At 40.7% G+C, this 27,776-nt stretch overlaps 1 protein-coding gene across 2 annotated transcripts; it reads right to left on the bottom strand.

Annotated features, from left to right (window-relative positions):
* Window positions 1–411: 411 nt before the first annotated feature.
* On the bottom strand, window positions 412–27,776 carry TECPR1 (tectonin beta-propeller repeat containing 1). 2 transcript variants are annotated; one of them, XM_050713864.1, is made up of 26 exons: window positions 26,820–27,776; window positions 26,191–26,292; window positions 23,654–23,886; window positions 21,787–21,969; window positions 21,150–21,272; window positions 20,334–20,459; window positions 18,884–19,058; window positions 18,686–18,786; window positions 17,327–17,428; window positions 16,798–16,943; window positions 15,440–15,963; window positions 14,434–14,579; window positions 13,333–13,488; window positions 12,655–12,804; window positions 11,862–12,019; window positions 10,468–10,595; window positions 10,081–10,183; window positions 9,285–9,381; window positions 8,804–8,883; window positions 8,422–8,478; window positions 6,756–6,930; window positions 5,341–5,476; window positions 4,895–4,987; window positions 4,121–4,227; window positions 3,533–3,652; window positions 412–2,522 (listed from the first exon to the last, which is right to left on the bottom strand). In XM_050713864.1, exons 3-26 carry the CDS (start codon window positions 23,882–23,884, stop codon window positions 2,325–2,327), a joined length of 3,615 nt encoding a protein of 1,204 aa, XP_050569821.1. In that variant the 5' UTR covers window positions 23,885–23,886; window positions 26,191–26,292; window positions 26,820–27,776; the 3' UTR covers window positions 412–2,324. The 2 variants fall into 2 exon arrangements, with proteins under 2 accessions (XP_050569821.1, XP_035404700.1); XM_035548807.2 differs by having other exon boundaries at window positions 27,009–27,776.

Genomic DNA, 27,776 nt, shown 5'->3' with positions numbered 1-27,776 from the left:
GCTCTTTGGTTACTTTGGCAGAGGAAGGAACCAAGTGAGTTGGAAAACCAGTATTTTAACAGCGCTGTGGATGGAAGAATTGCCTATCACTCCAAGCGCCGCTTCCTGGTGCTGTTACAAGTACAGAGTTCAAATGCTTGCGGCAGCGTATTTCTGATAGGACTTACTGCAAACAAAGAGGCATTATTTCAAATATCAGGCCCCAAATGGCATGCAGTACCTGGCTGCTGCTGCGGTACCAAAGAGACCAGAGGCCAGCCCTTCTCTCAATGCTGCCACCCTGATGAACCACCAGGCACGGCACCAGCACACTTAAACACAGCAGCAGCAGCTGGTGCCCAAAGGGTTATTTGCTGCAAAGTGCTACTCTTGAGGATGTGTCAAAAGGGATTTCATAAAAGGCGTATTCTTCTGATAAATTACTTTTATTTTTCAAAATCGTTTTAAAGTCACTTTTCCTGTTTTTAATTAGCCATAACAATATTATCTTTTTAAATTAATCCATTTTCTAATCAACAGTTTCAAAAAGCAAATACTTAATATTCAAACATAAGTTACCTGTGTTCACTTAAAGCCAGTGTTTTACAGGAAAGTAGGTGAAACTTGACAGTGCAGGGAAAATGCAAAGGAACATTATAAAGCTTATTGTATGGAATTGTTTTGCTAGTTGGCCATGTAGACACTATTAAAGGAAAAAGGCCTTTTTTGATATGCTGCAGAGAAAATACAATCCTAATAATTCTCTAAAAATACATGATAAAGTTATCTATTTGGACAAGATACTGTGCAAGTTAACGCAAAACCTGTTTATGGTAATTAACGCAAAACGTTATTTATGGTATTTCCACAATGCATGTATAAAACAGAAATCTATAATCACATATTGGAAAGATCAACAGATTTTTTTTTAAACAGTAAAGCATCTTCCATCTTCATTCACATTTGGGTTTCGAAACAGTGCTTTCCTTGGCATTAAAATATCAAATATATTCTTTAAATACGTGCAAACGTAAGCTTTACTTCTACAAATACAGTACTGAGACCACACCACACTGCTTATCGTATAAAAATAACTTCATATGTAGTCACACATACAGAGGGAAAATGATTGTAAACTGCTGCCCGGGGAGAAAAGGTGGTGCCTTCCTGAAGCTATTGGGAGAGAATGCTTTCTCAGCACTTCCACAGGCTGGATTTCAAATAATGATTTCAAACAATTTCACATCACAGTCTAAGATAAGTAAAAGACAGGAAAAATGCTTTTCTGGGGGGAAAAAAAGTGGTTTCTTGCTGGAAGAAGGAATGAATCAATTGCTTGCTAAAAGCAAAATGCAGAGCCGCTCCTAAACCTGCATAAGTATATGGTGACAAACTCCACTGGTACCAGCACGGTTGTTTTGAATTCTTACCACTGTGAAGCCAGAATCTTATTTAAGACCTGCTCTTCTCTTTTATGCTACGAAAGTATAATTTGCAATTACCTGGTGCACAGTCTAACTCCTTGAGCATCTGGTCCCTTCCAACATCATAAGGTAGGTATCTGTATACCTTAGTGATTAGGGTTCCAGTTAAGATGGAGACTAAACATGATCTATTGCTGTTTGTCCTGACAATCTAGCATGAGACTTTGCCTCTCTAACCAAGACTGAATAGGACCATGCTCTCTACAAAGTCTTGCTGAAACCAGTGATTCTTCTTAAGGTATTTGTTGAGTGCCAAGATAGCAAAAATTGGCCCTTACTGGTAACTGCATCCTAAGGTGAGTTGTACAGAATTTAATTTTACTGATTTGAGCAAGCGTAGGGTGACCAAACCTACAGGCTTATGTAAACAGGGCTCACATGGACAAAGTTACGTGCATGTATGGATGTTTGCAGTGCAAATCATGGAAATGCTTGTAATTCAGTTATATAGGTATCTCTGCTCAAATATGAATCTGAAGTGTAGCATGGAAGACAATGTGAATATGAGAAATGTAGGGACAAGAACTGTAATACAAAAATTAAATAAATGTAATGGTCATGTGCAAAGATTCACATTTGTATAGTTTTGTACCAGCTATAGTAAAGGGTCAGAAATACATTGTGGCTATAATGCTTGCCTGTTTTGACAAAACTATTAGTTCTGTTAAGTCACATTTTACACACGACACAGTCGAAGAAATCAGTATTAAAATTACCCCACTGTAAATTCCAGTTCAGTAAAACATAAGTAGCACAAAACTATCATGTTTTTCTCTCCAGGTCATGGACATTCACATGGATGTTGTTTCTTTTTAAATTATATTTACTACTGCTTGTTTGCAAAACGTAGACAGTGGCAACTTAACAATTAACTGCACTTCTGTCCAAGTCTTGTCTTTCACTGACCATCAGAGGGGTTTTGGAGGGTACCGCTCTCCCTTTACTTTCATTCTCTTCCAAGTCCTTTGATACTGCAGAGTTTTCTTCAGAAGTGTCTTGCATAGCGACCCTACATGCTTCAGTTGCATTTCCTCTGACTGTAATGTGTTCCCATCCACCCTACAGAAGATTGATAAAGAAACATAAAAGGAGAAACATCACCCTGTAATTACAACACTTGATGTGATGCTTTATGTACACTACTACTTTTATATGGCTTATTCATATAGAAAATAATCCTGCTCTGGGCTCAGTCAGAAAAAAGGCTCCTTGTAAAACAAAACAAAAATGTGATTGCAAGTGTAACTCCCCAAAAAAGAATGTGCATGTTCACCTCGTCCGTTAAAATTCACATGCAGCACCCACCATTCACATTGCTGTTTCTTTTGAGCAGAGCGCCTAGAATGGATGAGTATAAGGAAGGGCTCTCAGAGTATTCCCCCTGCCTCTGGGTTGGGCTGGGGGGCTCTGAGGCTCTGAGCCTGTGCAGAGATAGTGCTGGTGAGGGCTGACGCTCCCCTTTGGAGGCCCTGGGGAGAGGCTCCCAGACAGCTGGGCTGGGAGACCTCAGCCAGGGTCCCCTTGCATCCCCTGGGGTGCCAAGGTGCTAGTGGTTGCCCCCTCATGAGCTCCAGCTCCAAGGAAGCTGTCCTCCTGCCTGGCCACGGGCCCCACTGATCCAGACTGGGGGACTGCCCAGCCTCCTATAGAACCACTGCAGGTTTTCCACCCATCTGCAAGGGACCAAAACATTGAAATAGCCTTTCTGAGAACACTGAGGGTAATACAGGGAGCAACAAGGAGGAATAATCATGTGCAGAGGAGGAAGGAATCCACTTTTTAAAAATGCTACTTACTTTTATTAATTTTTCCATTATAACTTTTAAATGACCTATTTAAAATGAATACTTATCAAACGTAAATAAATGACTTCCTAGCAATAATTGTACAAGCCATTATAGTTAACTTAAAAAAGGAATTAAAACTGGAGAACAAACATCAGTCTCCTGCAGGTGTGTGCGAGCTTTAGGAAGCCTGCCAGCTTAGCAGGCTAGTGCTTTGCTTTCCGCATGGTGCCCATGGGCATTTGGTACCGGCTTTAAAGCAGCATAATGTCCTCCAGCACTTACCCCAATTCCGTAGTCCCATGAGAGGCCTTTGGGCTCCATTGGCTGAACGCCAGTGCGGTGGCACACTGTCCCACAGCTCAAACTGTGACTTCCTTGCACTTTGTCAGCTATCACCCAGACCTCAAAGAAAGCAAAAAGTGGCAATAAAATGCATTCCTCAGGCTGCTCTTCCCAGATGTGAAAAATCCTGATTCGCTTTACCACATTAACAGACTAGTCTTGACTCTGGAGTAGGCCAAAACTGCTCTGAGTTAGTCAGAGGGACAACCAAACAGGTAACTAGATACCAGAGTTGTAGTGAAAACAGTGCCAGATAGTAAGACTCGGCAGGAAAGAGATTTTATATATATATAACAATTTTTAAAAATATATTAATAAGGCTTTTTAAGGCAAAGGACTGTCTGTATCACTATTGCATTGGTCTCATTTTTTTGTCCTGCTGTTGGGATTCCAGCACTTAGATCATCATCTTGTGGAATAAATAAAGCTAAACAAAAAAAAAAAACATCCTGAAAAAAAAATTAATTACAAAAACATGTTAAGCATAATTTTGAGTAAACTAATACAATACCAGGAAACAATACACACCTGGTCCAGGGGCCCTACAGACATTTTGCGGATATTATTTGATACATAATCCCAAGTAGATCCTTGAGGGTAGCTTGGTGTGATACCTTGCCGGTACCAAAGGTTGCCTATAAAATAAATAGTCCTGGTTACAGCTCTGCATAAAGTGCTAGTAAACAACGTAAGAAATCAGTAGTTAATACTTTCTATGTTTTGTGGGCATGCATCACTGGGGGCATTGACTAATGTTTTACAGCAAGGGAAGATGAATGTTCTACTTTAGAATTTGTATTTCTGCAGTTACTCTTTATAACTTTCTGGAAAACAGCAGCTACACTGTTTTGAAAAATTTCTTGAGGAAAAAATATTTATATAAAGAACTATGCATTAGAGAAGTAAAACATGAAGTCAAGATAGTTGAAGGAGACTGGTGTTAAAGGCTTGTTTCTTTCACAAAACAATCCTTCACAATGTTTCTTGCGATGGTGGTGCTATTTCTAGCTTTCTCAACAGGAAAGTATTCTTCAGTTTTGTACATTCTAGGGTTTCAGACACAAAATCCTTTCACGGAATTCTCTTTGAGGTTCACCTGTTACTGTTTTTTTCTTGCAAAAACGGTATAGGCAATGGATTGTTGTTACCTATGGCACTACGTGTCTCTTTGAATACAAGAGTATTCTGTAAGAGCAGCAGTGCAAGCAGAAGGTTTGACTTGGACTCTCCTTTTAAAATCAATCTAATAAATACCGATGTAGTTTTTCTACCAATGATAAGTAATTTTTAAAAAATCCTCACCATTCTTATCCAACACAAACACCGATGTTCGTCCTACTGAGACTTGTTTTAACTTTTGTTTTTGAGGTGAAGGAATATGGTACCAGCAGTCACCTAAAAGTCAGAAATACTTGAGTAAAACACTGAGAAAACAGGATTATGTATGAGAATTCTGGGAAATATCTGCAGTGGAAATGCATACCTGTGCAAGAAAACTGTGAATGACATTACACTTGATGTATTTTTGCTAGCTTGTTTTTAGAGATGAACACTGTTTCTAAATCACCCAAGTGAAAAGCAAATTAACTGCTCTAATTAACATGATGCTGATTATTCATATCCCTTATTTTGTATAGCCTATTGGAAAGACCTCTACTAAAAATTGTCTTCTCTAGACATGGCACCGTAGTAGAGCTTACATCCTGTATAAGAGGAAGATTGTAACCAAAAATAGTACAAGTACTCACCTGCAGGTTTCTTTGGAGACACTGAGCCCCGGTAGAAGGCAGAACCATCTCTAGCAACAGCCCACACCTGGTAAAATGCTCCAATGGAGATGGAAATGAAGGGCTGATCTGTTCCCACATGAAGCCAGGATGTTCCCTGACAAATTGTGGAAGAAATTGTGAAGCAATGGTTAAAAACTCCATGGGAAACCATGATAAAATTATTTTGATTATTACCAAATGGGGAAAACCCTAGGTAGTAAAAAAGACTCTGAGTAATAATTCTTTTTAGAAAAATAAAAAATTAGGATGACTGAACAGAAACAAGGTCGCTGATCCTCAAAGATACTTGGATATTTAACTCTTTGAAATTAATAGCTGTGTTGGACTATACCAGACCTTTTTCAGTTGAAATCACTGAAATTTAGGGACCTGCCTGTCTCTGAATGGTTGGGATCGAGATCTCTCTCTTTCTCTTTCTTTTCTCCTCCTTTTTTCAAATAATATCTTTTTTGATTATATAGAGCAATAATCTCACAAAAATCAACAGACTGAAGTCTGTCTGGCTTCAGATTCCAGACACAGAATTCCATTTCTTGCTGTTGCACTGCCATACGGACCTGTGCTATTGTAACAGACTGAGTAGGAAGAAAAAAATTCATCCCTATAAATTTTCATCTTCTTGCAGTTTTTCTCCAAATTCCACTGAAAGTATATTTTCTTTCCAATTATAAATATGGCTTAAAATTAGTGAATATCAACCCTAATTTGTTGTTTTAGCACATGTATTTTATTAGGAAAGGTTCCTATTGAAGCTACTCAAACTATTTGTTCCTTTCTGTGTACCTTACTGGACATGTACTCATTATTTCTGTCCCAGTTCATAGAATAGTCAGTAGGTACATCCAGGCCTACCTGCCTTTGAAATAAACAAAGTCAGTTCCAGGCTCTGAAAAGTCCATGGACAAACTCCTATTGCTATCAGTGGGCATTAGGTTAGGGCCATAGTTTAGAGAACTTCTATCCCTGGGCAGTTAAATGAATAGGATATACACATTATTGACGATGGAAAAAAAAAATGGAACTAAGCTATCAGTGCAGAAAGTGGAAATCAAGTACTTCAAGAGGAGATACAGAGGGGATAGATTAGAATAGAGTTGTTCAATTGGAAGAGACCTTCAAAGATCATACAGGGATGAGAGGCTACTGCAAATAATGTAGCACAAGCTAAAGCAGATTATGCAAGAGAAAGAATATTAAAAAAAAATGTGGGCAGAAAACTGTCACAGTTGATGGACAAGGACTTTAAAATCTGGGACATGAAAGGGAAAAAAATAAGGTACTTTGACAGAAGGCACTGCATGACTCTGTGTATGTACTTGCATAATTACATTATATACATCAATAAGGCAGTAAAAATAAACAAGGAGCCTTACAGCTGGGTTTTGCTGTGTCACTCCAAGTCTGCAGAGCACGTCTCCTTTGTCACTGATTGCCCACAGTGCTACTGATTCTTCATCAACCGCATCTGAACTGGGAATTATGGAGATGTCCCACAGGGTAACAGGAGGCACTTCCAGCCATGGCCCGCTGGTGACTATCTTACATTTTCTGAAGCAAAAAAACCCCAGACCCATCAGAAGTATGTACTTTCTATAACTGAATTTGTTCCCTGGTCCATTGGTGACTTTACTGTGAACAATCCTGAAGTCTTCATTAAATAGGTACAGTAAGAATTAGCTTTTTTTTTTTTTTTTAATTTGAAAGGGTTTTCAACAATCATTTTGCATCAGGTTTTGAATTCTGACATCTTACATCTGTTCTGATTTCACAAGTTGTTTTTTGTCGTTCTTTAGAAAAAAATATATAAAATCAAGGCCACCAAAGAAGGTTTTGCAGCTTTAATTTCTCTGCTTCCTAACTCTCTAAAACTCAGTGGGCAACAGATGAATCATGGATATTTGACCCCAGCTAGGAATCCCATTGTACTGAGAACTTCACACCCAATTCATTCCTTCCACTGCCTTGGATAAGGGAATCACTTTACAATTTGTTTTTTGGTGGTGACTTAAAAAGCAAATGTAGTATCCTGAGGTAAGCAGAGAAAAGGCAGTTTCGAGTTAAGAGTTGGAGGTAGGTCAATGGAAATCAGTGTATTCTGGAAGGAATCTGCTGCAAAGCAGTGGTGTCTTAGGGAAACTATATTAGATTTTATCATCACAGCAGCTATTTCTGTGTGTAAAGAATGTCCTAAAAAACTTGGGGTATTCCTCTGTTCCCAAATCTGAAAAATAAGATCCAGCCCTGAGCTGTTCCTTACCTGTTTGCAATTTTAAATTGATAGTTAAAGTAGGAGGAAATGTTCAGGTTTAAGGGTATTTCTCAAGTTGCTTATTTTGATCAAATGGATGTTATTTGGTTGGTTGCACATCCTGGAACAACAACAGTTTGCTTCAGGACCTTAGTTAGAAGATACTATACAAAGGCCAAAATACTAGCTTTGCAGCCTCAGTATCAAATAGAACAATGCATAACTGTAAATTCACAGCAATTTCTTAGCATAGTTATTAGATAGCCTAGTACGGAAAGCATAGAAAAGCTGGAAAAACAGTAAATGCAGACTTTCACTGCTTAATGGAATATAATGGCAGTTCGCTATTTTCCTGGACCCGTCTGAATATAGTGTACTTTGATTTAAATGGGTCTGGGATTATCTGTGGCCTAGTGCATGGTATGTGGAATTCATATGTTAAAGCAACTAATAGAGATGACATATTTCAGCTGTTACAAATGAACTAGTACGTACTAATATACCTAGACTTTATTGTTCCTTGATTATTTACCGTAAGGAAAAACAGATACAGAGAATCACCAGCTGATTTTGTCTACAGATCCCACAAAATCAATTAGGTTATCTACTGTAAAGGCTTCAGATAGAGCCAGAGTGCTAAAGATCCTGAGCTTATCCTGGAGGTGGGTTAGTTACTGCATGTTTCTTTATTACTGCTTTTGTTGATTGTGTGACAACCCTTCCCCTCAAGTAAAGGAGATGATAAGGCAGCAGCTAGCATCAAAGCTTGTGTTTATATCTTAGTTCCTCACCTTGCCCAGCGCCTCCGTCGGACAAAGTCTTTCATTGTCTTGTGGCCATGGTAGGACCTACCAAAACAAATGTAAATATGTGTTCACGAGGATGTCAGAGCATCTCCCATTTCAGTGACAGCCTGAGAGCATCGTCTATGTATCTGCCCACCAGACACATCTGCTAACTTTAAAACACTTGGAACTTCTGTTTGCTAAGGTGACCTTCACCTTGCTGCCCTACCTCCCCAACACATTTCAGTGTTAGTGTCCCCATACCATGAGAGAAATCAAGGCACGCTTGCCCCTGTCAAAGTATGGTTTATGTGCAAAACAGCAAATGAGGAAACAAGAACTTAAAAATGCCTGCTAGGATTTTAGGCAGAAAAAGGTATCTCCTTACGCTGGGAAGTCTGCTGCATACTGCCAGCCTTCCCGATCCGTTCCACCTGAAGTACTAAAATCAATGTACCAGTCGGATACCTATTGTCAGAAGGAAACAATAAGAAGCACAATCAATACCTACTGTATCATAATAATAACCTCTTTCAGTATTTCCCCTTCTACTTTTTGGAGTGCAATGACTTGCTAAAAACCTTCTAATACTTGCAATATAAATTCATACAGAGGTTCCCAAGTCTTTTTAATTCAGCTGAAGACAAAGCAATCTGAAGAGAAGTCTAAGTCCCACTAAACAACAACAAAACCCACTCAGTGCTTAATGTTCTTTTGACTATGGAAGTTTATTGCTATTGTATAAATAGGGAAATCAAGGTTAAATATAATGACAAACCCACAAAAAAAATCTAGGTCACTTGATCACAAGTTTTGTATCCTATTTAGCCTTACTTTAGTAGTAAAAAGACTTTTAAAACAAACTTTACCCAAGACCACTGTGGTGAAGGAGGCTTGGTATTGACTTTTGTACATTCCTGCAGGCCAGAGGCATCGCTCCACATGTATCTGTCTGTGGGAAGGCCTCTGCAGTGAGACAGTGCATAAGGAATGCAAGGTCATTTACAACAACATCATTCAAAAGGGGAGAAAGAAAAAAAAAAAACTATTTCTAGCAGTTCCTATTTTCATAAATGAAAGTCTTCTGTCATTAAACTCTGTATATAGAAATATTATGTAAGTGAGGAGCATAGTGGGAAAGAATCTGTACAATTGCTTCCAGTCACACCAAACCTGACGACCATGTAAAAATTTTTCTCTAGAGTGATATTCCTCACTGCTAAAAATTACAAGGTGAATCCTGAGTGTCCGTGACATAGACACCCATATATGTGAATGCTTTTCAGTACTTCCATTTAAATATATTATTCAAGTATTCAAATGTACAATGTATTTAGAACAAAATATACATGAACATATATGTAACCTAATAAGAACTTTCACTCTGTGGCCTTAATAAAAGGTATTGCAAGCAGGCACTCTTAGTGCACTCACAAAGCACAAATCTGTAATGCTTTACTACAAATGGAGTTTGAATGGATATTTATGAATCTAGGAAATTCAAAAATTCTGCACCTTCCATCTCAGGTTAACCACAAATGTTGGAGGAGACTGAAGACAGAATATCTGTAGTAATTATTCTAAAAAGCTAGAACAACCCTCTTAATGATTCATTTGACATCAGTAAAAAAGTACACTCAATAAACACAAATCAAGTAAATTAACCTGCTGCTGTATCCAGTGACTGGGTTCCACCGTTGGTTTTCATAGATGTAAACACATTTCACATCTGACTGTGTATAGATGTTATCAGCACTACTGGCCAGTCCTGGGAGAAATAAATCATTTGGATTATACTGAAGCTAAACCTTCTAGGCACTACATTTTAAATTCCATTAGCCACAATAATATTGTAAATTACCCTATTTCTTACTTCTAAGCTGACAATATAAGACTTCAATACCAAGTCCTTCCTGATGTGTGGCCCGTTCAGTGTACACCCCTGCATATGACAAAGGCTAAAGGAAGGACAGCTGAAATCACTTGAATAGCTGACCCAGTTGTGAAGATGAGAAAGAAACATGTACACCACAGGAGAACAGTCATCCCTACCTTGGATGAAGCCACCTCCATATCCACCAGTATAAACCCAAGCTGTGTGATCATATCCTATGCCCCACACTATGCCTTGGTTATTGCACTCTATCAGCCGAAGATGCCCTCCAACTTGACGCCAAAACCTGCCAGAAAAGGGACAGTATTTGACATTTACCCCATACTACATCCATCAGGAATCTATGCTTCCCCTGCCCCCTACAACTCTGTCATCCTACGGAAAGGCAACTTTATTTGTTTGCTCAACCTCTGTTCATTCAGTTAGTGAAGGCAGTTGCCAGTTGAAAGCATTCCCTCTGAACTGGAAAGGTTGCTGGAAGGAACCTGTCTGCCTTCACTGGGAATTTTCAGGCTTTGAAGTACTCTGCTTTCCTTTTATTTTATGGCTTACGTTTTGATTTCTTTTTTGAACTAGTTAGGACGATCTTGTTAGAATCTGTATATATTAGCAGCCATCAGCTGCCTCAGCTTTAACTTCGTCCTCATTTTTTTTAAAGGCAGGAATCACCTTTATCTGACAAAAAACAAATCATTTATATATCTGCTATGGAGATTGGGAAGAAAAGAAGGGATGTAATTCTCCCAATACTTCTAATCTTGGCAGGTTAATCCTTTTCTGGAGCTTTATGCAGCCAGTTGGCCATGAAACTTTTCTGGAGAAGAATGGGGAAAGTAAAGAAATTGCAGAGGAGTGTTTTAGTTGTGCAAATGGTAGGAGATGGCTTCAATCACAGATCCCCTAAACTAAGATGTAAGAGAACATCAGTTTGTGATTTTCCAGATGCTGAAGGTGCTCTACCCTGAAGAAAAAGGACCAAAGTATTTCTGAAGTGTTATTATTCAAAGAAACTGGAGGCATTTTTAAAAATTGAAGATTGGCCTTTGACCCCCCAGTTCTGAGTTTGTGCTTGGAGAGCTTGCAGTACGACATTGTCACAGTTGTAACAGAAACTCTAAAGGAGATATTCCTGGACTGAAGTGACAGTAGAGAAATGAGACTTTCAGATTTCCTGACTCAGATAAAACTGAAAGCTCAAATTACATTACAATTACAGTGACTAGATTTACTTTTAGTGTAGGCCATCTCTTGATTTAGATCATTACTACATTAAGGATGCCATCATGAAAAATTTTCAAGTCATTTGTGATGGGATCTCAACCCAAATTTTTGAAATCACACGAATAGCTCCATCATCTGAGAACTAAAATACAATTTGGTGAATTTCTTCAGATGCACTCGTAAGCATGAAGGCAGCCGTTAACCTTGTGACTGGCAGACATCTGCAGTGTGCTATACATTCCAACAGCCCATCGATGTCACCAACTTGACATGAAAGACAATCTGTGCCAAGGCACCCCATGCAGAAAGAACAGCTTCTGAAACCCCTTACATTTGATCACATGGCATCAGGTGTGGTCCTGCCTCCAGTTCAGGACTTGGCTCGCTAACGAAGATGTCTCCTTTACAAGTAACTGACCAAATGGCATGGTGAGAAGGAGGGCCTTGAATCCGTCTGCTTTCACAACAGGACATGTTCAGCAAAGACAGCTAAAAAACGAGAAGCAGAGAGCCAGAAGGTTACTTTTACAGCGAGAACAAAAATTTCCATATAGATGCCCCAGTACTACAAAATGAAGTTTTAGCTTTGCAGGTTCTTACAAGTCAGCAAAGTGAACTAGCATTTTTTTCTCAAAGGCACTGGGATGCAGTGTTTTAGAAATTATTAACAGAATAACTGGAATTAATGTGGTTTGTAGCATTTGACTTTTATGAGGTATCTTTCAGGTTTTCATTTGCTTTGGTGTGTGTACACAGGCCTGCCTGTATGTAAGATTCTCTACAACAGTGACAACAGTTCTTCTACCAATGCAGAGGAATAGACTCACTGAATTCAACTCCTAACTCATTTGTAGCCCAATCTATATCCAAAGGTAGGAAGGGAAGGAAAAGCAATGTTGGTTTTACTGTGGATAACTGTGGCTTCAGAACCAGTGAAAACTCTAGAGGAGACAGGAAGCCTTGGGTGCCCCTGACGGAGCTTGAAGAGAACTTCTAAAATACTTAATTTGTGAAGATAGTTAAGTAGCCTAGATACTGTAAACGTAACGCTCAGATTTCAGAGACTAGCTTTCATGTTTTATTTCAAAAATAGCCAGCTTGAAACGAAAATTTCACTGAATTACCCAGTCATTCATTTCTTGTTCTGTTGTGGCTGCTAGGCGGATTGGCCATCGCTGCTTCGTCCTTTCGGGTGTATACAGGGCAAAGGAGTGTTTGGCTTCATTCAGAACATCGACTATAATGGTGACTTCATTCAGGAATACATGAATATACTAAGACAAGAGAAAAAAAAAAGTGACTAAGGTAAACTCAAGATATACCTTCCTCAGTGCCAGCATTTTTGCACTTCAAGACTATGAGCAAGGCATTGCTGCCAAGGGTAGCAAAGAATCAATTCTTGGTGCAGAAGGAATGCTGTTCCTTACGTGGGGCTCAGTATCCAGGCCTGCACTACCTCTGGTTCATGTTGCCCATATGCATCAACCCTATTTGTGAAGACCCTAGCCAGATAAGCTTGGTTCTTTCTTCATAGTCAGGAATGTTTTGAACTTCCAAAGGCAATCCTAGTTAGTGCAAAGCTGATGGTTTAAGCAATGTGGATGCTTGCTGACTGGGCATTTCTGACAGAGCATTTAACAGAGCTTAGAAAAGCTTGCAATTCGCTATTACCCTGGGCTACATTTGAATTGGTTCCCAAAACAACAGCTTATCATAATTTGCCTTCCATAAAAAACTTTTTTTCCTTCATAGGTTGTCTTTTGCCATACACAACAATGTTGAGGGTCTTGAGCTGAACACACCTTTTTCTCCTCATGATACATGTAATAGATGAACAGGATGCTGTCGCGCATTCCGTCACTCCCAGTGAACTGCTCAAGTGCCACTCGCACATCCATCCATTTGTGAGGCTTCCAATTTCTCCACCATTGCAACATCCCAGTTTTAACCCAAACTGACTGTAATGCAAACACAAATTTTCAAAAGTAAGGAAACTGCATGACTCTTCTTTCTCCCAAACATTATTTCTTGTGACCACAAGAAATCTCTGCTGTAGGTCTGTAAGGTCTGTATCATATCAGTTACTTCTGACACAGAGTATACCAGTGTTCAGGAAGCTGAGAACAAAATGAAAACTGACAAAACTGGATAGAAAGGCACTGGAATGGCATGTGTACGTCAGTGTTAACATTTGACTTCTGCAAAGAATGCAATAGCACACAGATACTAATTAACTCTAGTGTGTTCCTTACTATAACACGATTTCTGTTCCAATTTTGAAAGATTTTGACATAACCTTTTAAACTGAATCAAAGCCCCAGACTCCAAGTGTTTTTAATTAAGTGAATTGCAGACTTGGCAATTGGCATTTGGTAATTAGCCATGAAGAGACCAAAACCATGAATGAATCTGAAAAGAGACCAGGAGCTGATATTTAAGTGCTGTTACTGATATTATCATCACTGATTTATGTATGCAAGTTATGTTAATCACCTAACGCTCACGGAGAGGAAAGGTTCACCTATGTGAGTCACCGTTTCAATTAAGGAGCCTCATCCTGTGGTGGAATAATTCTTACAATGTTCCACTGTTGAAAACGTTTCTCTGAATTTGAGGTTTCAGTATATGAAATAATGGCTGACCAGTGCTTCAGTTGCTCCTACACAAAACTATCAGCTAACATTTTTAGATGAAGATTGCTACTGCATGTTTAATAAGCCACTAGTTTCCCACAAGGAGCCCAGACAGTGATACTCCTGGAAAGCTGTCACAGACAGAAATAAGGAAGAGAATAAAAAGCTGACAGCTAAGTTCAGATGAGTACGTCAGAATTGTACCACTGATGCCTAGTACTGACAGATCTAAGTGCTCACAAGACAAAAGTAGGTATCCTCGCTGCTTACCTGCTCAACAGCCTGTTCGTAGTGCCTGAAATTCTCCAGCTCCCGCTTTGTCCTTTCACTGAGCTGCTGAAAAATTTGCTTTCTCCATGCTGCTGTCTGTGCTGGAGTGATAGACAGAGAAAGAGACTGCACGGAGGACGACAAACCTACAAGAGAAGCAAAACCAACACATTTCAGTGAGCTTTGAATACAGTCCTGTGGAAAAGTATCATGATACTGCTTTGAACACTGGACTGAATCAACCCAGTCTAACAAATTTTGCTAATTAACACTTTGAAATCAGTGTATTAAAGCCGAGCTTTGTAAATAATGCATAGGAATAGAACTGCTACATGATTATATTGAATCTTTCAATGCTGTAACTTTATACAAATGGGACTTCTGTCACTGAACTGCAAGATAATTAGGTAATACAATGCATTAAGAGTTATGCCGTTAGTAAGTACTAGGATGCCACAGTTCATGGTTTATTTTTAAGATATGGCTATACTCCACTGTCTTTCAAAAATGTAAATTCCAGCCTCATCCAGGTATCAGTGGGGCTCACATCCACACTGCCCCTCAGCAACTTCAATCTTACCCTTACCTCAGCAGGGATGGTAGTAGCAAGGCAGTATTTGTGGCATTGGCATCTCTCAAGAGAGCCTTTTTCACTGCTTCTAGTTACTGTTCAATGGTATTATGGGTTTAGCCTGAAGTTGCAGTTTCAGTGCCATTAAAAAAAAAAAGATGCAGTTCCAGCACACTGATTATTTTATAAAATTCTTACAGAAACTCCTTTATCACCTTTACACTTACATATCTCAATCCCAAAGTGCTTTACAGTTAAATACATGCAGCACTATGCTCAGACATGGAGTGTAACAACAAATTGCAGGAAGAGCAGTACTCAGAAGTTTTGTGCCAAGGTTTTATTTAAAAAAAAAAAAAACAAACAACATTTTTTTTAAGAATATTGACTAATTGAAATTGGAAATTAAAGTCTTCTGTGGTGCTTGGACTGTACCTGAGGAGACAGTGAACCATTTCAGTGGGCTGTGCAAATCCACAAGGCAGCCTCCCCCAGACACCCAGGCCCACAGCGGGTGCTCATCGGCTCCGTACTGCTCCTCAGCTCCCACTGAGAACATGCCAAGGGAAGACAGGCTGGATGTTTCTGCAAAGGTGCTGACAGAGAGGACTGGATGCTTTTGGGCCTCCTTTAAGTCAATGTTTGTCCACTGCAGTTCTGCAGAAGGATTTGGGTTTGTAGACTTACGGCTTTCAAGATTAGATTTCTTATGACCAGTCAAAGCAACATTGGCTTCTCCTTGATCAGAGTCCAGAGGATCCACAGTCAAATTTGCACATATTTCTGCTGTCTGGTTGCCTGTGCTGCTACCACTGCTGCTGGCTGCAGCTCCCATCGGGGGAGTGTTGGCAAGGTACGTGGGGATGCTTGGAAGATCTGTGTCAGAGGAAGTGTCTGCATCACCGGGAATGATTGCGTTTGTTTGGTTCTGAATATCATCAGTAAAGAAACAGCCAGCACTGAAGGACAAATAGATAATTCATTAACTGTAATTCAAAACATAATAAATTAACACAGGCCTGAGACCACAGACATACAGAAATTGATGGAGTGTTGCAGCTTTAGGAGAGAAGCAGCAGACTTCTCATTAAAGGTCAAAATCAATCATTAAGAAAGAAGAGCCTAATACGGATCTAAGAGGAGATTTAATTGATCTTTGTAAAAATCAGGCGTGTTGGCTATCAACAATTCCAAGAAAAGCATTGAAGCAACATCCCATTTTTGGGATATGAAATAATAAATAGGATTTTTTTTAAAGCCCATTATTAACTCTGTGCTTTTTGTCTTAGTTAGAGAGGTCTCCTACTCAGAGCACTCTGACTTAAGTAGCTTCTGCAGCATGCCAGCTGCACTGTCATGTCTTGCACAGTCAACAGCAAGCAGTCAGCAGGGAGTTACTGATCTAATCTCTCAGGAAAGAAACGTACAGTGATGCTCTAGAGAAGGATAATCGCTAAGTGAAGCTGACACTTCTTCATGTTACTTCACAGGTAACATTTTATCTTTTTAGAGACCAGCTCCAGATAGGGATAATAAAGGCCAGAAAAACACACTGTACTGGAAGCATGCAGTGAATTCCAAAGTAGGAGCATCAGCTTCTGACTGCATCAGCTGCTGCTTATTGTTAATTTTAATGGCAAAAAAGCAAATGCTTTTTGGCATGCTTAACGGTTAGAGATGCCTTCCCTGCTCTTCCCTGTCTGTACCATTTGAACGTACAGAATGTACAGAAATATGTCCTAGCATTGAAACTCCTGGCATACAGAGTCTCGAGCAGGTATTTTACTGCGCACCTGAGCAGACTTGTTGAGCTCCCAGTCTGAGATCTGTCACTCTCTCGGCCACATACAATTGCCTTCCACGTCTTCCCACTGAGCTCACTTGGCGTGACACCTTGGCGAAAATAGATTGCTCTGTCATCACAGCCAATTCCCCAGACCTAGGGAAGAAAAGGGCTTGGTGAAGGAAATGGCACGGAATGCAGGCAAAGAGCATCTACAAAGAGGTGCAGTGGTGGAAAATTCAGTGCAAAAACCTGCTGGACTCAGCATTTTCCCTTTCTGTTCTTTACTGCTGATACCGTAGATGCAATATGAAATTCAGTACCATCAAAAGAAGACTGAACCTGAATGTGTCACATGAGAGACAGGCTGACTGTTGTATTCTGGTGAGGAACGCAGCCACGCATTCCTTCCTAGCAGTTCAAGCACATGGACCTCTTGTTCAGCCGTCCATATTGGCACTGCTGACAGTTCACACGTGAATACTATCTGCACAAAGAGGAACACAAATAGCCTCACAACTGGTATACAGGTATCTTACCTGATTATTTAAGCCTACGTTTACCATCATCATGTCTCCAACCATTTCAATCCAGCTTGTTCCACAAGGATTATGTGAATTCACACCTCTTCTAAACCATACCTACAACAACAAAAGTCTGAAGTTTGCATCTTCTGTACACGCAGGTGGACAGCTAGAATTTAATTTCTTTAGTGGATTAGTCTTAATGTCCAATACTGACTACTGCATTGCCTTGAGAAGTCACTTACCTCCATGTTTGTTTGTTTTAATCAGGTGAAGATAAAATAATTCTTTTAATAGTAACCAGACAACGTGTCTTTGTGATCAACTAAAGCCAGAAGAGCCCACAAGGACACATCATGTTATGACTTTCTGTGACAGTTAGTTTCTCAGCCATTGGGAAAATATTTGCTATTACATGTCAACTGTAGGCTATTTTTGGTGACTCTAAATCAACTTCCAAACAATGTTCCTGTGAAGCTGAGCTGACAGAGGGAACTGACAAAGGGATTTTTTTCACTGGTACTGCTCTTTAAATTGTCTCCTCTTAAATTAGTTTTTACCAATGAGAAAATGTCTGTGGGCTGGGTACCTGGAAAATTTTCCAGTTATGCTTCTATATTTAGGATATGGTCTTATAATGACAAGTAGCTACTTTAGAACTTGTTGGTTGAAACATGTAACAGACTGTGTACTTGACTACCTTTGGCAAACCTGAAGAAAAACCTACTAGTTTATTTACATTTATTATAGTGGTTTTAGGGGCAGATGGAGCAGGCTGGACAATCAGTTGCCATGGCTCAGCTGACAAGCAGTAACTCATTAAACCAGTGTAACTCAATTACTTAAAACAGCTTAAACTGTTTGAATTACTTAAAACACATACGCTTATCCCAAAATAAATGCTCAAAGGGAGAGCTACACCAATGATGTAACTACTTTGATTTAAATCACTTCCTGTGCTTCACTCTTACACTCTTCCTCATGTAAAGAAGCCCATAAGCCACACAGCCTATGAGGAATCTCATTCATATTATCCATCTCATTCTTAAATTGTCTGTGATGTCAAAGTAAGAATCTTGAACTGTTACAATGTCTTAGTGTTTGAAATCAAACACATTTTCTTCCCAAACAGAATTAATCTCTGGTTTTGGATTCGATATGAAGGGATTCATTGAAGGGAATATTGAAGTTGCACACAAGTATGTGTATCACAAACCACAGTGTATTTCTGTAACAACAGGGCTACTGGAATTGCCCAAACCATGCGTATAGAGAGTCCAAATCAATGATATTTCCTATGAAAGTTACATGCCGATTTCAGAAAGGCAGATAAAAAAGGGAGAAAAAACAGAACCAGAGCATAACACCTCTTACCTTCCGATCTTTTGTAACACACCACACCACATCAACACCCACAGAGACATGCATAATCCCATTTTCAGAGTTTGGGGACTCCACAGTACTCCAGGAAATTCCTGCAAGAAACAAAGCCCGGAAGCCATTGTAGGTTATTTTCTTATGCAACATTACAAAAATCAAGGAGGTTTCATACTAGATGTAGCAACACTTCACCTTGAGGGTTATTCCTATCAATTCCTTCTCTCACAATAGCTTGCCCTTCCCAAAGAGTTGCCCAGAGGAGGTCATATGGTCCACAGCTGATCTGTACAACTTCACCAGGAGTGGTGATTAAGGACCACATGGAACCTTCTGGATTGTGATGGCAAACGTTTTCTCTGTACCACACCTAGACAAGTTTAAAAAAACAAAACAAAACTTAGAAAAATACTACTACAACAATGAAGCTATTCAGAGAAGCATGATGACATCCTGATGAAAGAACAGTCCTCCTTTAACAACAGTTGTTTTTTTTAATGCAGTGTTTGCACTGGCTGTTAGAAGTATTTTTTTGATGCCAATTATGCTGTTGAAGACTATTTCCTTATGTACTAAGGGAGGAGGTGTTTTTACAGATTAGCTTTTATCATGGACCTGAATCTGGATTGGGCACGTGACCTGTTGCTACAAGTTCTGTGTATATTTCAACAATAAAAAAAAAAAACAACTTTTTATATCTCAAGGCATGTTAAAAAAAAAAACAATACAAAACAAGAATGAACAAATACACAACATGAAAATGTTCTTGTTAGATGAGAGCCCAACCTCACTTTCACTGAACAGAGCTTGCCACAACATGGGTAAAAATTCCATTCTCTGCGCAGCCTGCAGTGACATCCCATCCATCTGCCAGTCGTGCTCAGACTGCCTGCATGATTTTTTTGACTCCAGTCAAAACAGGAAGGTCAAAGAAAGCATCCTGTGGTGGTCATACAGGTGCTCCAAAAGACGACTGCTAAGTGCTAAATCATCAGTTTTAGAAATACATTCTTCCTCTAGGGACTTTTACTTTGAGAAATGAAAGCATTTTATAACGTCAGTCAAGTAAGCCTGTAGAGTGGGATGCAAGTCAGTTATTACGGGGAAGCCTGAGGCACAGGGAATTTCATTTTAAACAATTTAACCAAGATTGCTTGCCTCCCCAGGCAGTGTCAAGCGTGAGTGCAATCTCAGGCTACCTGTTACAATTACTACATTCTTCCTTGTGAGACCACAAGTTAGAAATTGTCTAGAGACAAAGGAAGGCTACTCAGATGCATGCTCTAACAATGAAGGAAGGAAAGCAAGAAGCTATCTCTACAATACTGAGCAGAAGATGAGAAGCATTACAATGGGCCTAAAACCAGAAACAAAACAACAACAACAAAAGAAAGATGTATAGTTTTCAAAGGAGAATAAATTCAAAACATTCCACAGTTGGATTCTGCGTTGCCAAGTCTGGAGACTCAAACAGTAACCTCAAATCTCTCGATCCTAGAGAATTTTAGTAAGGAGCAGGCCTGCCTGCACAAGCAGTGTAGTTCCTCACCAACGTAAGATGATAACAAACATGCTTTGCTTTAAAAGTACTTAACTCCTTTTCAGTAGTAATTTATATTAGAAAACGTATGGAATGTGCACATACCCTTCCTTGCAAAGAAACCGCCCACACTGATAAACGGCCAAGAGGCTCATCAGTGATTTCCCATCCTCCAATTGAGATGTCATTGAAAGGGTCTGGCAACTGATCCGGATCATCCTGTGATACAATCTGGAGCAAAGAGAGGGAAGACTTAGAACAGAAGAGATGCTGCAAATGGATAGGCCATTTTGCCGATGGCTTAACTTGCTTTTTGCAGGTTGGTTTCAGTATCGCTTCCCAAAGAGGCTAAGCATGGAGCTTCTTTCTCTCATTGAAGGCTGCTATTTACAGAGGGCGGAGAAACACTGCTGAAGCAGCACGAAAAAGTCTTTGTTTCAGCCCCAAACTAAAGGAAAGTTTTGCTCACAGAACATTCCAAACAGATGTTCTTTGAGTTGGAAAGCCAGAACATCTCAATTTTTGCACATTCTCAGAATGGAGCAACATTTATTAAATAACAGTTATTTATTCAGATAAAGGACACAGCTAGTTAGATGATGCTAAACAGGTGCCATCTCAAAAGAGAATGCTTTGTCAATAACCAAAGGAACTTCAATAGTTAGTGTGAAATTTACAGAGGATTTGAACATCTATCTCCAACTGCATTAACATGAGATTTGGTACCTTATTACCACAAGTTTCTAAGAGAAATCCCAGCTTTCCATTTATGCTTGCAAGAATTACAAGGTTGGAAGTCAAGGAATAAAAGTCCAACCTCCAGAGCAGCAATAATCAACTATAAGTGCAGGGAAATTAATTTTTATTTCAGAAAAGAAAAAACAAAAACAGTTTAGTTAATGTTAAAAAGATATCCAGAACCTTTGCCCAAATATCCCGTGATTTGTATCTCCTGTATCTGATCCATCTCCTGCGTCTCACACAAGAATTCCACTTCTTATCCTTTGTGTAGCTGCTGGGGAAGTCTATGGCGTAAGTCCAGCCCTGCAAACAGAGGTTTTCTTTTGTGAAAAACTGGACCAAGGAAAAGCTTGAAATCTTAACTCAGAACGATTCTGCACAAGAGTCATTCCTACAGACAGTACAGGTTACTGTGCATGTCTTAACAGCCTGATTAACAGACAAGCTAATTCTGTGAATGATTTATGAATCATGTCCTAATTCCTCTGCATGATATATACAGAACAAACAAGATACAGTAAAGCACTTTGCTTTCTTCATAGTAAGTTTTTAAATAGCAGCAATACAAAGTTGGCAGCATTTCTTGGCCTGATCCAAAGAGAAAAAACAACAACTCCTATGGACTTCAAAAGCTTTCAAACAAGATCCTTCCTTGTGTTGTATTATAGCTGAGCTATTTCCCAAAAAAAAAAGTAGCTATGGGAAGTTAAGAGGTACCTTTTATTTTTATAGACCTTTTGCCATTTTATAAAAGTGCCTTTTATTTTACAGACTAAGGATTCCCAGAAGAGATCTCTTTTTGGTATTGTTCACCTACCCCTTTCTCTGTTGGTTCCCCTCCAATATTTTCATCCACATACCAGTCAGACTCCCACTCCCAGTGTGGTGAAGGCAGTGTGAAACTATCAAGCTGCTGATGTTTTAGCCCGCTCACATCACTCCACTGCCAGCGGTCACTGGGCAATAATTTCTCACAAAAGCCACCAACTGGATTCCAGCGCTGCCAGAAATAATAAAAAAAAAGTTTTATTTGAAATCACATCACCTCATTGGACATCTACAGAGCCCTAGTGAGTCATAAATTATACCTTTTTTTTTTTCTGCAGTAGAAGAGGAATAATTCTTGGGGTGAATGAGCAAGTGGTCATGCTGTAGATCCCCAGCTAATATGGTCTTTGGAAGAAGCTGTTTTAAAGTATCAAAGAAGGACTGACTGCAGAGCTAGTCCCAACCAAGTAAATTTCAACTACAAAAATAGGAATGATGGATGATATAGTTTACTACTTACAGTGCATTTTTCTTTGGTGATGTATGGCACCATGATATTGAAGCATTAGGATAACTCCTGTGTAGATGGCTTTGGGATTTCTAATGTATCCCATGTGAGAAAGTTGACTAACACGTGGCCTACACTAGGAAAACAGCATAGTTTCGACACCAGAAACTATGTCAAAACAACTACATCAATAAATCTTCCTGTATCTTATCTTACCATTTTTTTTCCTAAATCAGTTATAGAACAAGTAACTTGCTAGGCTGTTCACCAATGCAGTTGTGGTTTTTCTTTTTTTCCGCCTCAGTTTTACCCGCTATAGAAATACTGGCAAGACTGGTCAGGTAATAATGTCCTGCATTTTAGGGCACATGGGAAATTAGTTGTTCAATTAAATTGCCATTATGCAAAATATTACTTTTTCTTACTAGGAATCTTACTAAACTGCTTTGCACATTATCTGTAAACTACTTGAGTTTAATTCTGTTGTTAGCTCTTACACAGTATTTCCTTTTGTACTTTCTAGTGTTTTGTTTTCCATTTTTTCATAGGCTAGAACAAACAAAACAAAAGTTTTAAAACAACAAACCAAATCGATTTTAAAGTTTTTCATTTTTTAAAGAACGTGCACGTTTACTTAGCAAAATGAACATTCTTGAATGGACAGAAAGTTGTATCAATGTTAAATAATGTACCAAAATAGTTTGTTCTATCTTTACCCATGTAGATAGTTAATGTATTTTCTCAACTTACATTTATCCTTTTACCCCTTAGAAAGCAGAAAAATGTGTTGAAGAGACTTATTCTATCTCTCAAATAACTTTTGGTGAAGTTAAAAACAAAATAGATAAATATACTTAAAAACACTGTTAAAAACATTCTTTTGATGTATCTTACATAAAAAGGATCATCTTAATAACACTTCTACACACACAAAAAAGCTGGAAACGTACTTTAATGGAGAGTTAATGCCCTTACTAGAGAATTCTCTGATACATTAAAAATAGTACTTCAAAGAATTCTTAAGAATTCTTTGAAACATTAGAAAAAGAGTATTTTGGAAGAATAGTGTATTTTTGTTGCCTGTTACACTGGACATTTTCTTAAGGAAACTGTGTCTTTTTCACCACAGAAAGGAACACGTCAGGTGGAATGGGTGAAACAGCTTGCATGAAGGATGCTGCAGTGCACGCTGTTCCTTTAGCAAGAGCCAGAAAGTATAATCTTCCTTTGGGAATTAAAATATTAAAATAATAACCTATTCAATGCATATATACTCTTCAGAAACATGAGGTAAAAAATTAAAAATAAAACCAAACAATCAATCTGTGAGAAAAACCAACAGAAACAGCTAATCTACAGATTTGCTTTCTGAAGAACATACAGCAGAGGTATGCATAGTGTTCCATACCTGATTCTCATAGGTCTCTTCCTGGTATCTAATAGGAACATCACCTGAGAACACGTAGGTGTATACTTGATGATCGCAGGCTATTCCCCAGCAGCACTGCTTGACAGCAGAGACCCGTTTGAATTCCAGCTGTGTATCCTTACAGAGCTCCCAGTGCTGGCCAACAGTGGACAGAGTGTAAACCCTCCCAAATATGTCAACAGCCCACAGAAGTGAACTGGACATCGCCATGTCTGAAAGGCAAAAAGGAGGTATTAATGGAAATGACAGTTATAAAAAATGAATCTCGAACCTACTGTTCTGCTCGGATCCAGCACCAGTCAAACTAAAGAGAAAAGTAGAGAATGATCTTTTATAAACAGCCCATGTGAAGCTGACAGACAGATCTCTTTGAGTCAGAGCCACACATTGGTCTGAAAATTCTTGTGAAAGACCTTGCTACAGCCACTCTTGTCCATCCTACAAGACCTTGCAATGTTAATAGGACAGTTTTGGAAGGCTGAGGACAGAAGCCAACAGTGAACTGAGACACACTGATGAAGCAGCACGGAGTGTTTCATAGCAGAAAGCTTCCCTCTCCAGAGCTGGTCATGCCCTACACACACTGCTCATCTCAGGTGCACAAAGCCACGGTGTCTCATGGTACCTCCTTCTCAGCCTCCTCTTGCCATCTGCCAACATAGCCACACAAGTGCAAGGGAAAGAATGCGAAGTGAGAATTCTCCATAAACACACATATAGTTTTAGTCTGTGGACATCTCATGCTTTCAGACAGATGTTCGAGGTGCTACTGCTACCAGGAAACCTCTTTCCAAAGCATGCTGGTGACCACTCTGGGATCTAATATTTATTTAATATACATAGGTGTGATATTTATTTAAGTATACACAGAGCACTGTTTGACAGCAGACAATTGTTTGAGTTCCATTCCAGTTTTATCACTTAATAAGCTGCTATATTCTGGGCACTGAAGCTCTCCCTAAATGGAGGGGTCAGCATTTTCTCCGAGGTAGGTGTTGGCCAGTCCTTTCAGAAGTCAAGAAAAGCTGGCTTATTTCTGCCAGCTGCTCTCTGGATGCCATTAAACCCAACAAGTTTCAGTTGCTCTGTATGTACGACAAAACTAGTGAAGAGTATTTTGAACTTCGCCTCCAGTTCTATAAATATGTAGTGGGGGACCAGGAAGGGAAAGGTAAAAAGGAGAACTCACAGCCAAACCAGTGAAATCTGGCTTAGTCACCGTGGAACGCCGCCTCCATGGTCAAGTGGCAACTTTGCTTTCAACAAATGAGCCTGAGGAAGCTCGCCTGCCTGCTTTCTGACAGGTAATTAGCAGAGATGCGGCGGGGACTTGTTTGTACCTTGTGCTTGAATGCAGGAAAGAATCAATGCACATCTGGAAACAGCTAAGCCAGTATCATGACCTGCATGGTAAATGCACAGGTCCACCCTGGGAGGATGCTTCTGAAGGCAGGAGGAACACAAAGACTCATCTTCTGCTGTGCTGGAATTCTTTTATTCCTAGTGCTGCTGCTGCTAAGTACCTACAAAACTGGGTCTGTCAAGGAAAAAAACGGTAACACTGGGAAGAAAATCTGCAGTAGTCAAGAATGAGTGAAAGCCAGGGGAGGTCACAGAGCAAAATTCTCCTGCTAGTTGTGACAGCATAACTATGATGAATCCTCTGGTTTGGGCTTCTTGGTTTTGTTGTTTTTGTTGTTGCTGGGAGTATCAGCACTCTGTGCTTTATCCCAACTCTGCAGTACAAACCGTGAGAAGTTAGCCTTGCAGGACAATCTTCCTGGGAATCTTCATTTGAGCTCTCAAAGGAAAACACTAAGACAAAGATAATTTTGTGTTAGGAAATAGAGGTGAGAAATAGGGCATGTATAACTGACTTCACTCTTGGATCAGCCATTTATCTTCTTTATCTGCATTTTTACATCGGTAAAAAGAGGTTGGTACAGAAAGGCAAAATGTGGAAAAATTGAATGGGAAGAAGTGAGGGTGAGGTGAAAATTATGTATCACTGGGAAAATAAAGCCCATGAAAATAAACCTGTCAGTGTAAGCATTGAAAATTCTACAGAACAGTCTGTAATGGAGAAAAATATGCATTTAATGCTGAGCAACCAGAATACCAGCAAGTCTGGAGTAAAGGAAGCATTATGGATAATGCAGTGAAGAGATCCACAGTCAGATAATAAAGAAAAGTGATGCCTGTGTGTATTAAAGATGGGCACATATACAAATGAAGGCCTGGGTCTGGAACCACAGTCCAGGCAGGCAGAAAAGTGCCTGGAACAGTTCAGAAAAAGGCAGTGGAATTTTCAGATATCCCTAAAACGATGAGGTTAGGAAGAATATAGACGGATATGGATGGGATGGAATTAAGCTAATCTGAGAAGATGCAACTGAATTAAAATATTCAAGACAGCTGAAATAAGCAAGTTTCTGGATATTCTTTCCTTTGAACTTGTCACACTGAGTGTTCAGAGAATCATGGGATGTGAAAATGCATTTGGGGTTACTACCTACCTTTAAGAATTAAATCTAGGCCCCTTCGCACTGGCAGCGCTGCAGAAGATTAAGACAAACGTTGCTTGGCTTTCAAGGACGCTCTGTGCCGCTGGCTCATGCCTGTCGGTGAACACACAAGTTGCCCGGTGGTCTTGGGGCGCAGGAGGGCCAGACCCCCACCAGCTACGTTCCCCTCACCCCTCAACCTCGCCAGGCTCTTCTGATACAAGCAGAGCTATTTCAACGCAGAAGGCACGCTATTCCAATGGAGAAGGCGTGCTGTGGGATGAAATTCCCCACTGCCTGCCCTAACACCGGCTGCTACCAGCTCAAGAAGAACATCCCCGTTACAAAGCCGGGGGAGCTCCTCGGGGGACACGGCTTCAGGGGTGGCCTCGGCGGCGGCTGGCAGCAGGGCTGTGCCTCCCGGCGAAGCACCCACCGGCACCCTGAGGTGACGGCAACCCACCGGAGGGACACCGGCTGCCGGGGACCCGCACGGCTCCCCAGGGCACCACTGCGGCGCGGCGGGAGTGCAGCCGGCCGCACGCCGCCCGTCAGCCAGGCCCCAGCCCCTCCACGGTTCCCCCCGCGGCCTCAGGGCCAGTGCCCGCCGCTCCCCTCCCGGCCCGGGGCGAGTCCCTCACCTGCCTCCCGCCGGCCTGCCCCGCTCCCCGCCGCCTGAAGGAGCCGCCCGGCCCTGCCAGGCCCGGCCCCGCGGGGCGGTGACACCGCGCTCCCTCTGCCCGCGTCCCGCCGCCATTACGCGGCCCCGCGGGGCGGCGGTTCCTCAGGGCTCGGAGAGGGCCCTCGGGGCCGGCTCAGGCGGCGCTTACCGGGAACAGCGGCCCGGGGGCAGGTGGCAGCGGCCCTCCCTGCTCAGCGCTGCCGGCCTGCCGCAGCACTGCCACCTCCCTGCCCAGGCGCCTGCGTGCCCGGCCCTGCCGCTGCCATCCCGCCCGCTCGCCTACAGCGAGCCGGAAAATCCAGCGCGACAGACGAGAACTTCCATCGGCTGTTGGAGTTACCAGGCAGGAAGGCAGGCTGCACACAAAGATCATTTCCTGGCTTCGCTCAGAGATGCAGCGAAGGAGGATGAAAAGTCAGGCATCTGCTTCAGGCCTTTCTCACAGGGAACCAACCGGCAGATCTGCTGTGAACCCACCCAAGGGGCTTCTAGCTGCTGGGTGATTGGAATACATCTGCCTTGCTCCTGTATTTTCAGAGGGAGCCAGGTGTGACGTGCACGTGAAATTCTCTAGCAGGATGCCTGTGTGAGGAAAAACCATCCTGCCTGGGACATTTCCTGTGGGGCCATGGAAACACGCCTCACATGGCTCTGATTTGGTCCCTTTTGCAGATTGGTGCCTAACCTCAATGCAGAAATGCTGCTCCCTAGTAGTGTTTTTATCTGATCATTTCAGTAAAAAATTTTTATAAAGACCAAGTACTGCTTAGGTCATAAGAATTTCATTTTGCAAGGTCTATTGTCAGTTGTGTCTCTGATACATTTGACATTTACTCAGTTCAGCTGCCTTTTTAAGCAGGTGAAATTGAGACTTGTTTTCCATTGGAGTTGGATTGTAGAAGAGCTTAAGGCATAT

Source organism: Cygnus atratus, chromosome 15 (assembly GCF_013377495.2).
Source record: "Cygnus atratus isolate AKBS03 ecotype Queensland, Australia chromosome 15, CAtr_DNAZoo_HiC_assembly, whole genome shotgun sequence".
In the NCBI taxonomy this organism is placed as follows: Eukaryota; Metazoa; Chordata; class Aves; order Anseriformes; family Anatidae; genus Cygnus; species Cygnus atratus.
Note: the sequence above shows the minus strand (reverse complement) of the source record. Positions and strands in the feature narration are given on the sequence as shown.

Excerpts from the sequence above, each read along its gene's own strand:
- TECPR1 (XM_050713864.1), bottom strand. The coding sequence starts at position 23,884 with ATGGCGATGTCCAGTTCACTTCTGTGGGCTGTTGACATATTTGGGAGG. Across the intron at positions 21,970-23,653 it reads AAGAGACCTATGAGAATCAG|CGCTGGAATCCAGTTGGTGG; the intron begins GTATGGAACACT and ends TATTTCTGGCAG. Across the intron at positions 13,489-14,433 it reads ACGAACAGGCTGTTGAGCAG|TCAGTTTGGGTTAAAACTGG; the intron begins GTAAGCAGCGAG and ends TTTGCATTACAG.